At 34.0% G+C, this 12,939-nt stretch overlaps 1 protein-coding gene across 1 annotated transcript in view; it reads right to left on the bottom strand.

The window, feature by feature from the left end:
- LOC145291629 (uncharacterized) overlaps window positions 1-4,004 on the bottom strand; it is an 85,069-nt gene extending 81,065 nt beyond the window's left edge. Inside the window, exon 1 of the mRNA XM_080137702.1 lies at window positions 3,407-4,004. Coding sequence (XP_079993828.1) covers window positions 3,407-3,415 — 9 coding nt within the window. The 5' untranslated portion in view covers window positions 3,416-4,004. The remainder of the gene's footprint in view (window positions 1-3,406) is intronic.
- Between the last annotated feature and the right edge of the window lie 8,935 nt (window positions 4,005-12,939).

The following is a 12,939-nucleotide window of genomic DNA, read 5'->3' as shown; positions in this document are numbered from 1 at the left end:
AATGAACACATACAAATGTCTACACGACGAAAATATTAACATTTTTTGAAGCAGCATGAAGAACTCAACGGAATTTGGATGTGGAGGTATATTGCGTTATATTTGATGTTTGTAATTGTAAAACAATTTATTTTTTGTGAAAAGATTTATGTACTTTTCTCTGTGTACAAATTATCAAATCAAACAGATGAAGGACCCATGACGTAATAGATAAGATACTATATTAAAAAAATTCACATTTAAGTGACACTCTTCTGGAGGTTAAAGGTTCTATTCTCAGTGCAGGCAATTCTAAGAAAACAATTACGAATTATTTAAGATTTTTTATCTGGTCATAATGAAACGGGACCACATGTGAGTTAAATAGAGGATTCTATTTAAAATTCTATGCATATTCGAGTTCGACACGATACACCGGGAGAAGGTCTGAGATTACATTGGCCGAAACATTATGAAAATAACACTCAAGATGAGAACAGTAGTTCGAATCATACAAATTAACAATCCTCAGCTCGAAAAATTTTAAAACATAAAATAAAACTTATTTGGCAAAAAATAGGAAAGCGCAACAAGTCAGCTAAACTGATACATAGAAAATATTAACAGTCGCATACAATCTGGATATTTGTTCAAGAGCACTACAAATTGGATATAGTTGAAAAGATTAATCTGCTTAGAGAATTGAATGGATTGATATGTCGGAAAAATTGAACAGATTGTTCTGCAAAAAAAAAAACCTGAATAGATTGGTCTGGCAAAAAATTGAACAGATTGATTGACCAAAAAAAATTAAATAGATTGATCTGCCAAAAAAAATTGAATAGATTGATCTGCCAAAAAATTTGGACGGATTGATCTGCCAAATAAATTGAACCAATAGATTTGCCAAAAAAATTGAACAGATTAGTCTGCCGAAAAATTAAACAGATTAATCTGCCAAAAAATTGAACAGATGGATCTGCCAAAAAAAAACTGAACAAATTGATCCGCTGAAAAGATTGAACAGTTGGATAAATAAATTGAACAGGTTAATCTGACACAAAATTGAACGGATTGATCTTCAAAAATATTGAATGTGTTGATCTTCCAAAATAAAAAAGAACAGATAGATCTGCCAAAAAAGTTATACAGATTGGTCTGCCAATATAACTGAAATCATTGATCTGACGAAAAAAAAATGAATTAATTGATCTGCCAAAGAAAAAATGGACATCTTGATCTGACGAAAAAAATTGAACAGACTGATCTTCAAAACAAAACTGAACAGATTAATCTTCCCCAAAAAAAACTGTTCATATTAATCTGCAAAAAACACTGAACGGACTAATCTGGCAAAAAAGATTGAACAGATTGATCTTCAAAAATAATTGAACTGATTAATCTGCTGAAAAAACAACCTATCAATCTGCTAAAAAAAACGAACAGATTCATCTGCCAAAATATTGAATGCATTGAGCTGCTAAAAAAAAATTGAACAGATTAATTTGCTGAAAATATTGAATAGATTGATGTGCCGAAAAAATTGAACGGATTGATCTGGCAGAAAAAAATTAAACAAATGGATGTCTAAAAAATTGAATGTATTGATCAACCAAACAAATTAAACAGATTAATTTGCCATAAATGTTGAACAGTTTGTCTGCCTAAAAAATTGAAAAGATGGATCTGTTAAGAGAATAAAATGGACTGATCTGCCAAAAAAAATTGAACAGATTGATTTGCAAAAACAACTTAACAGATTGATTAGCCAAAAAAATTGAGCGGATAGATCTTCAAAAATAATTGAATGTATTGATCAGCTAAAAATATTGAACAGATTGATCTACCGAAAAAATTAAAATTATTGATCTGCCAAAGAAATTGCAATGATCAGTCTACAAAAAAAGATGAACAAATTTATCTCTCGAAATATATTAAATGGATTCATCTGCCGAAAAATTGAACAGGTTGATCTGCCAAAAAAATTGAACAGATTGATCTTCAAAGAAATTGAAGGTATTCATCTCCCAAACAAAATTTAACATTGATCTGCCAAAAAAACTAAGCAGGTTGATCTGCCAAAAAAAATAGAATAGATTAATCTACAAAAAAAATATTAAACAGATTGATTTTCAAAAAAAAATTGAACAGATTAGTCTGCCGAAAAAAATTAAACAGATTGATCTGCCAAAAACAACAGAATGAATTGATCAGCCAAATAAATTGAACCGACTCATTTGCCAAAAAAATGAACAGATCAATCTGTCTAGAGAATTGAACAGATTGATCTGCTGAAAAAATTGAACAGATTGATCTGCCAAAAAGAACTAAACAGATTGATCTGCCAAAAAAAAATTAATAGATTACTCTGCTGAAAAAAAATTGAACAGATTGATCTGGCAAAAAAAAATTGAACAGTTTGATTTGGCAAAAAAAATTGAACAGATTGATCTGGCAAAAAAAATTGAACAGATTGATCTGACAAAAAAAATTGAACAGATTGATCTGGCAAAAACAATTGAACAGATTGATCTGACAAAAAAAATTGAACAGATTGATCTGGCAAAAACAATTGAACAGATTGATCTGACAAAAAAAATTGAACAGATTGATCTGGCAAAAACAATTGAACAGATTGATCTGACAAAAAAAATTGAACAGATTGATCTGCCAAAAAAACTGAACAGATTAGTCTGCTGAGAAAAATTGAACGGATTGATCTGCTGAAAAAAAATGAATAGACTGGTGTGTTGAAAAAAATCAAACGAAACGTCACATATATTATGTAAATATTCAAAGCGCACATCCTTTTATTCGCTTCTGCAAAACAAGAGGCACACCACATAATTAAAGAATGTCTAACTCTCCAAGAACTCTTCTTGACCAAGTATGCTGAAAAGAAATGGGAATCTCTTTTCAGTATACCTTCATCTTAATCTAGAATGAAGTGGGTTTCTGGAATGCAACATATACCCACACCAGGACATTGATACTCATGATGCACTTGAAGTCTATAAGAACCGAACGTCAAGCCTGAACCGTTTAAGAGTAAAAGTTAGAATGCATTTATAATTTCTTTATGTTGATCTTTCAAAGCAAATATTAATGATGTTAGCGTCGATAATCTGCACTATGGACTGTTGACCCACCTCCTTGCTGATAATGCCATGTTGGGAGACACCACCGACATTTCAAAGCAATGTTCATTTAATAGCCTTCTACAAAGAGAGTAATTGTGATTGAAACTCTCCCTAAAGAAGGTAATGTATTAAAAGCAGAATTTGCCTCATCTAGCAGTCTCCAGACCACTTGCTTTCTCTCACGGCAATTCTTCTCCCTTTGTCAGAAGCGTCACTCATAGAATGTGAGGACTACAGAACAAAGTAAGTTAAAGTTATGAGGCTGTCGAAAGTAAATCCAAACTTACCTTAAACATGGATATAGACCGCAAATACACCGTCTGCCCAAGTATTCCATGCAAAAAATGTAGTCATATGTAACTATCTCAGGTTTAGAAAATATCCTAAGTTCCTGCAGCAAATAACGTATTCTGTGTATTGTTTCGTCTATCATTTGAGATGACCATTCCCTTTTGTTACAATCAGGTTTACAACAATCCTTTCAGCGCATTAATTAGTCTCTTGAACTTTTAATGGAGCAGAAACACTAGCAGAGTCCTCTTTGCTAAATAAATAACTTAGGTATATCCACAAGTAACCCAATTCGGTTACTAGATGCAAACATCTTTTTTTTTTACTGTTAATAAAAATGTACACATCGATAAAAAAATATATGATGGATGCTTTCTTCACTTGGTAAAAACTGGAGCAACTGTCTCTATGTCTGTAACAGTATTTTATCTGGTGGAGAGCAACTCTAACGAAGTTGTTTTTTGCTATTCAGCATAGCAATTTCTATTGAACTTTTTTATGACTCCACGCTGAGGCTTTTAAGTTTTGCAGAGAGTTTCCAGACAGCAACAAAGTAAGTCACGTGCACACTTTCATACAACCTGTTGACTAAACCTTCCAAGCACAGCTATCATTACTTTATGATATACAGGAGGTGTTATGAAATGCTGGTTTTATCTAAATAAACTATGCTAACATATAATCAAATTCAATGACCGTATCATTCATCAAAATGTCTCAACCATGCCAAGCATTCAACCGACATTCACCAAAACAAATGAATGACCTACTTAAAATCCATATAATAAAATATGCAGTGAGAAGTTTGGAAATAAAAAATGTACAGTAGAACCCCAGGATACGGTTACCCCAGGATACGTTTTTTTTCAGGTTACAATGTTTTTCGGCCCATGGTTTGTCATTTTCCCTACTTTACAGTATAATATTTTTTAATTATATGCATGTGTATTATATACTGTACTGTATTTTGTTACTAATTTTTAATATGTACTGTATAAAATTTTGCTTAGGCCCCGCCATACGTTCAACTTACGATCCCAACCCCAGAATGGATTAATGCCAGGGTTCTACAAAAAGTGAATAAGACTATTTACAATAAAAATTCAGTGTCAGTATTATAATCTTTCATAAGCTCTTACTTTGTAAATGTGATTGATAAGCAGATTTTCCGGTTGGAAAGTTGATGCAGATCTTAGCCAGAATCCGGGTCTTTGCCTTGGTACCAAAGCCAACAGTTTGGACCAGGGTTGAGATGATTTGTTCCCTGTTGTCTGAGATATGTTTCTTATTCTGTGCAGTTTTAGGAGGGCCATCCTCTCAGGCTTTACTTTCTCTCTTTTATTAGTTCATTGCTATTCACCTGAGGCACTCCTGTTGGGGAAAGCTGACAAAGTTACCAATCATTTTTTTGCAAGCCAGGGTACTCTTACACTAGGGCCCTGGTTTTTCAAATTTAAACTTTTCGACTCTCATCTCACATCATCCTGCTGTGAAAGTGAGTTGCATCACTTACCGTTTTGTTAACATTTCTTTTGAAGGCAGATCAAGCTGCTTATCACTTAAATGGAGAAAGAAAGGAATTATCTGAGAAAAAGGCGTCACAATAAAAAATGCCCTTGATAGCCTTGGCGAATCATCAAGTATTTCCAGCCATTAGAAAAAATGTGAAAGATTCCATGGAATTTGTTTACGTTTTACCTGTGCCTACTAGCATTGGATGAAACTTTTTTCTTTTTTTTTATGATATCAAATATAAGTTTCCTATGTTATTATAACTAGGAGTCAAACAAATAATAAAGAACTTAAATTAAAATTATCAAAAAAGAAAATCAATGTTTGTCTGAGCAGCCCAAAATTTCTCTTGCCGAAGACATGCCTCGATACCACTCAAAAACAGCATCTGTCATTCGACACAGGCGTGAATCTTTCACCCAACTTTCGACAAAATTTGCCGGAGAGAATTTTGTCTTTTCCATCTTGATTATCATTGACTAGCGGAGAGACACGATGTTGCTCGAGAGTGAATGAGGATTAACGAATGTTGCACACTTCCAATATTTTATCGTATTTAAATTGGTGAAATCGACCATTTTTTTATCAAATCGCTTGGTGTTTGCTCTAATCAAAGACCAAATATGGTGAACTGAAAGGAAGCTCACATACCTCCTCACAGTGACTTAGTCCACAATGCATTATAAATTGTAGCTTAGATTGCACTGTAGAAAACCTCCTGTTGATTTTATGAAATTATTTTTATTTGCTTGAATTAAAATTTAAAATACAAAAGTCAAGTATCATGGTTCTATTGTGCTCTAAACAGAAATATACATTTCAAACACGCCCCTGTCCTACCAAAGAATCTAGTGCTGATTTTATATGCCGGGACCTTCTGTTTGCATGGTGATAAAATTTCTAAAATGCACTTGTGATATTAGACTGTATAAATATGTTAATTTTGGTAAAAATCGGATTGTTCCTTTTTTAAGTGAATTTCTTTGATTATCGATTATTGATATTTTTCAGGGTCATTCCGATACAAAACCTATCTAAGAACACTCTCAGACACATAAAGTACATTTGTGTGAAATTTCAGCCGTTTCGGAATCCATAAGGAAAAAACTCACACACACACAGTGCTTTTCATATATAAGTAAAGAAATGAGAACAAACTAATCATAAAATTCCTTCAGTCATGATCACTTATATGACGACTCTCATATTGACTAATAAGAACAGAAATACAATGGTTCACAAGAGTTCTATTGTAACAAACAGAATGGATTCGAGACTAAAGAACCATGTAGCCTTCAACTAACTTGCATAACAGCTAAACGTTATCGGAATAAACAAAAGTCTTCTCCAAGACTCCTCCTCAGAAGAAAGAGCACCAAAAACAAACAGGTGAATTATCCTTGCTAGCTATGTAAAGTCTGTTGCCAATTCAGAGGATATTCCTTATAATCCACCAATCCAAGGATGTTTCATCAACACAAGATTAGATTAAGCATAACACTTCTTCATATACCTTATCCATTCAATTGTATCATCTCGAATGGTTCACCTCACTATATCTAGTTTCAATGCCTTTAGTTTGGTGTCAGAGAAACTTCCTTTCACCCAAAAGAGGAACTTCAACACTAGCAATAAAAGGAGCACTTTTTTTCTATATCATCAGCATGCTCTCTCCCTCTTTCATCCGAGTGCATATATTTTTAAACTGAGAAAGTTTTCTTAATATCTAGTTCCAAACTTCGCCGATTCTTCCACAAAGTGTACACATTCAGTAGTGATATTATTGTAAAGCCTTCCAGTCACCAGCCACTAGATGTGACCCCTGACCCCGTTGAAGCTGCAATAGTCGTGATTGTCTTTCTTCCGAGAGTTCTTTACAAGATTCTTCTGCATCGCAAAGCATTGTTGTCGGTTTAAGTTGCAGGCGTCCGCTGAAATTAATTAGCTTCTCATGCAGGCCAAAAGAAAACAAATGCAGAGGTTTCTAGTCTACCAAAAGTTAATTCACGAAATTTACAAGAGTCTACATATGTACAATTGTTCGTTACAGCAGAAAACAGTCCGGAATCTTATTTTTTGTTCTCTATGGTAGCGGTGTTGAGGAAAAAGGTTGGTTAGGGTAAACCGCTAGACCAATCATCAATCAATACGCTATTCCGGAGACGTCCCGATGCCTTGCATGGTCTGAAAATCAATCTCATTCACACGCTCACAGGGGTTAACTGGTTGACCCCGTCTAACTTACCTCAAAAGCCAGACGACCTTGGGCTAGGTTTTGCCAGGCCAAGAACGAAATTATATTTCGTTCTAACTTTAAAAATGACATCTCTTGTCATTTTTCTCAAACAATAAAATTATATGTCTGTTTTACAAAAACACAATAAATTCATCCTTTCAGCAAGGTTACCCATCGCTGCCCGGGTACCCAATAATATTTAACAGCCAATATCAGCATAATTACCCGGCCTTACTCAGTGTTTAGGGGGTCTCAATTTCCCCCAATGGGGAGCTTTATCGCTCCCTGAGGCAGTCACGCCATAGTATATTGATGAATCATGATGCCTAGCATAATCACACCAATTTAAGACAGATCTCGTGACATACCATAGGAAGATTTCCAAGCTACAAAAAGTTGAAAATATTTGCTCTAATGTAAATGGGGTGGAACACAGGAAGGGAAGTACTGAAACACAATAAAGGAAAATCAAAGCTTTCAATTGTCGATGGAAGGGCTCTATCATTCCGTTCGAAGCTGGGTGATAGCTTGTCGTGCGAATACATTTGACCCCTAAAATCCTTGAAAGTTCTTGGAACAGGTGGGATTCAAACTGGACACCATGGTCTGTGGTAACCGTTGTGGGGACTCCATAGCACGATATTCAGCCTGATATAAGGGCTTGCGCTACAGATTCAGCCAAATGTCTTTTAGGGGAGTAGCTTCAGGCCATCGTGTGAAACTGTCTATGTAGGTCAGGAGATATGTAAATCCCTGGCTGACTGGCCATGATCCAACCAGATCAATGTGAACATGACTAAACCGAGCGTCTGGTGTACTGAATAATCACAAAAACAACAAAACACCTCCTTGAAACAAATAACAACAAAAGGGGTTTATTGTAGAAGAAAGACGAGATTGTTTCTCGAACTGAAAAGAAAGAAAGCAAAGGAATCTGCCTGGCTGGGTGTCGTCTGCTGATGGTTGGATAGGTAAGCGACGGATGGCAGTAGCCAGTGAGTAGCGGTTTTAGGAGTGCTGTGAGAGAGGTCTGTTCTGGTCGCTGGCTGGTGTCTCTCTGCCCAAATCAGCTGAGTTTCCAAAGGGCTAAATATAGTCCTTTAGGGGACAGCTAAAATCAATGCGCTCTGCCAACAGATTGGTCAGTCTTGCCAAATCACATTGGCAAAGGGCATTGATCTGCATATAGAAAAAAGTTTGTTAACCACTACAGAGTGATGAAACTTGAAGATAGCCATAAATATGTATATAAAATAATCGGAGAAGCAAAGATTTAAAAAAAAAAAGGCTAAACTGCTTAAAAAAGGCTAAATTTGCGAAATTTGGTCAGAAAACATTGAGTGATTCTAAAATGGGTGATCGATTTAGTAGAACGTTGTATTAGAAACTGAGCACCCCTCTACAAAATAATCCACAGAAAAAATTGAACAAAAGACGAAACTAAAATAATATAGGGGGAGGTGTACAGATCGTCACGTGAACCAATAGGAGTGTCAGAAGTCGCCATTAAAAAGGAGTGATAAACATTTGATTAATTAGACTCGCTATCTTTCGAAGCTTATAACAACATGAATAATGTAATTTAAACACTAATTTTTTTTCAATTGAAGGAACAACGACCAAATTTTTAAATAATGAAAGGTTTAATATACAATATTCTTTAAAATCGGTTTTCTTTAAAAAAGTTTTCACAAAATTCAACGAATTTTAACTTAATCTAAATATAATAAATATATATAAATTAAAAAAAAATCACTATAAAAAATACTAATCAATGGATGCTTCCATTCTTCATTTATAAGAATTTGTCCATATTTATATTTTATATTCCATGTATTTTTAAATAAAAGAATTTTTTAAGCAAGGGTCCGAAAAGATCGCAATTTCATAAGCGATTATCCGCTATTAGCAGAACGGTGTTTCCTCTCTTCCTTCCAGTTGTCAAATACGGATGCCTAAAACGGCCATAATTAATTATTTCAAAAACGTAAAAACAACACATATGCATGAGCCGTCATGACTTGTGCGTGAAAATATGGTTCATCGTACTTGAAAAATGATCACATTTCACTCATCAGGTTTTGCCATTTAAACATAAACCACCCGACTAATTTTCCATTTTTTTTTTATTCTCTTAAAGAAATAGATGAGTTTTTGATTGAATATATTTTATTTCTCCTTTATGCAGTGAACTTGTTTTTGAATCTAAAAAAAAACATTGAATGAAATAGAAAAAATTGATGTAGGTGTCCGATATTTACTGGACAATATAACCAAAATATGAGGTTTCACTTACAAAAAAAAAATCAACGTGGTTTTTTAAAAAAAAGGTTTTAAACTTTTGATTTTCCAGGTAAATTTGCACAAAACTATTCTTTTTTTTTTTTTTTTTTTTTTAAATTAGATTATTTTATTTATTGATCTTTTATCTTCAATTTGTGATATATAAATTTGAGGTGAGAAAATTAATTATCTTCATTTTTATTAGACATTTCCAAATGGGGCGGGGTGAATTAAAAAAAAAAACGTTTGTCTAGAATATTATATTCGGTTTATTGGAAAGAGCATAAAATTTCACATTAAACCTGCAAATATCGTAAAAATTGAACCAATAGAAAATTTTTTATAGATTTTTAAATTGAAAAAATTGAAAAAAAAATTAACTCGTAAAATTCAATTCATTTCATTACGTAGAAAAAAAATGGTTGTATGAGCGCGCGCAGACACTTTGTAAACAGTTTTGTTTTTTTTAAATAATAATAATATTTCTATTAGTTTTCAAAAAACTTTAATAGTTTATTTTGGAAGTATATTCCATAAAGAAATTAAACAAATCACTTTAAAAAGAGAAATCACGAGTTTTGAATATTTTATTCGCAGTTTTTTGTTAAGGGTGTCAAAATTTCCCCCAAAAAAATTCTGACACACCTATTGAACCAATGTCTGCCCCTGATATAATGTTTTGTTGTGTGTTATGTTGTAGTTGGCGTTCACTTTTTTTTAGCGTTCACTTTTTCAGCTTGTTTATATGTAATTGCTTGTAAAATATCATAGGCGGATAGCATGGGATGTTGTGATTCAATAACACTATTATTTCTTTTCGATTTGTTAATATACAAATGGGCAACGTTTTCTATTCTGCGAATCAACAGCAAACGTTCACCTAAAAACATTCATTTTAAAACGCAAATACAAAAGAGTTAGTTCCCTTGGATTTTAAGGGAAGTAACTCTTAGCAAATGCATAGAATAAACGTTAAAAATGTTAGAGTTATTTCGCTTTCATTAACAAATAATCTAATACAAAAAAAATTTCGTTTTTTGACGTGCAACTATATATATATATATATATATATATATATATATATATATATATAGTTGCACGTCAAAAAACGAAATATATATATATATATATATATATATATATATATATATATATATATATATATATATATATATATATATATATATATATATATATATATATATATATAAACGACATTATTTTTTGCACCAACCTAATACTTGGCCTTTTGGCTAGGAACAAAGTGTAGTATCTGTTCTGATACTACATTTCATTTTTATTCCTATCCAGTGTCCCTTTTGGAGAGCTGGATTTTACTCACATTAAAAACCAACCTTGTGTCTAACTCTGACCTAGTGGGGGGGGCAAGTAAATAGGAACATTTCAGTAAAATAACTGTTCATTTATTTCCGGGAAAGGAAAAAACAGTTCTGCAAATTGTAACCAAGTAATCATATAAAGTAGTAGTAGTAGTAGTAGTAGTAGTAGTAGTAGTAGTCATCATCGTTATTATTTTAAAGTTTTATGTGCTGACATATGTTGAACAACTTTTAGAAATTGTCTCTGGCCAAGTCTTTATTTATCCCTCTTTCTCTTGCATAAATCCTTATCACTTCCTATCATGTTTACTCTTTTTTTTTTTTCCTCTTTCCAACTGACCTCGCTGCCTCAACACCCTTTTGCTAGCATTCATGCCTGTGGCGATTTTAAGGTTCATAGTGTCGAATGGCTAGTTTACTCAAACAAAGACGATGCCGTAGAAAGATTTTTTCATGATTTTTCCCTTGCCCAGGATCTTGCACAGATTGTTGACAAATTACCCGTATGCCAGATGCTGACGGATATTTTGCAAGCTTCCTTGATATCTCCCTGACAAGTTGTCATTGAACAACGGTCATCTATTGTCTTTGCTAACCATCATAAATGAATCAGTTATCTCCACAGCATCTGATAAAGTCAAACGTTTTGTAAAGCATTTTGCATCAAATTCTATCCTTTGCGATCAGGGTCGCCTTCTGATTTTTCATTATGAATGTAAATATGTCGAGCGACATCTATATATCTGTTTCGGATGTTACTAAACTTATCAAGAACATCGATGGCAGCATGAGAACTGCTTTTGAGAACAAACCAATCATAGCACTTAAAAACTTGAAGCAGCACAGAATAAAAGTGTTCAAAGTCGTTTCTCCACGCATGGCTTTACGAATACATTTGCCTTAATTAATAAAAGTAAATAAAAGTATGTTAAGCCAATCAAAGACATCTGTGAAATTGTCGCATTTGCTTCTTTGATCAACATCTACCATATTCAAGGACAGATTTTCCCTAAATAAACGTGTTAGGATGGAATACTGTTGCCACACCTGCAAAGGTACTGCCCAAAGCACTCTCTATTGCTTCGACAGAATACAAAATCAGTTTCAAAATTTAGAGGAAGATGCTCTCTTCTCGTCTCTATAAACCCTTTCTCACAGAAGAGATTTTGCTAGTCTCTCTCTATTCTATTGTTATTTTCAAGGAATTCGATTGACTGAGCTCCGATCTTTATTTTCCCCCTGTAAGACATTCATGACAAAGTTCGTCGAGCTACATCCACTGTAATTTTCTTTCTTTTCTCTGCACACTTTAAGTCAAATAGAACTTGTAGTGGACTGGTGGATATATTATACATATCCCGCAATCATACAAAATAGGAGAAATGATTTGAATTGGGAAAGGAAAAATGAATTGCTTTGAGGAAGGAACGAACAACACGTTTACTTGAATTAAACGAACTAGGATTTATTTTGTGAAGAAACACATGAAAGAAAAGGGTACAACACGTGTTCATGTCTGCGTTCGTCTCTCGCTATTTACTGGTGAGAAGGAAAGTCTATTGTCATAGAGAGAGAGAAAGAGAGAAAGTCAATCCAGTTTGGTGTGCATCTCTCGCTGTTAGCTGGTGGGAAGGAAAGTCTATTGTAGTATAGAGAGAGGGAGAAAATGAGAAAAAGTCAATCCAGGCCATGGAGATAGAAAACGTATAAAGTGTACATACTCTCTGTTAGCTCGTGCCCCATACATAGTAGCAGGGGACGTGATGCGCGCGAGCACGCACCTCCCGAAAGGGAGGGGACTGGTTTGCTGAATCTCTCAGCTCGAGAGCTGGTCCGAAAAGAAAGATGCTGCTTATTGCTCTTGCTTTTATAATTGTTTCCGGTGGTCTTTTGCGCATGTGTGGATTTCCTTTGAAAGGGGAAGTGACATTGTCCTTGTGTGCGTACGTGCACGCATATGTGAGTGCATGTGTGTGTATACACGTGAATGTGTATATACGCGAACGTTAATATATCTACTTGTGTGTACATGTGCGTGTATGTTTGTGTGTGCGTATGTATATGACAAGAAATATGGCTTGAGATGTGAACGCATGTTTTTGTGTGAGACTAGAAAAGGCTCCCACAATGCTCTCCTTCCTAGGAAAAAAAAATATGC

Source organism: Euprymna scolopes, chromosome 12 (assembly GCF_053919585.1).
Source record: "Euprymna scolopes isolate OS-2025 chromosome 12, ASM5391958v1, whole genome shotgun sequence".
Lineage (NCBI taxonomy): Eukaryota > Metazoa > Mollusca > Cephalopoda > Sepiida > Sepiolidae > Euprymna > Euprymna scolopes.
This window is presented reverse-complemented; position numbering and strand designations above follow the sequence as displayed.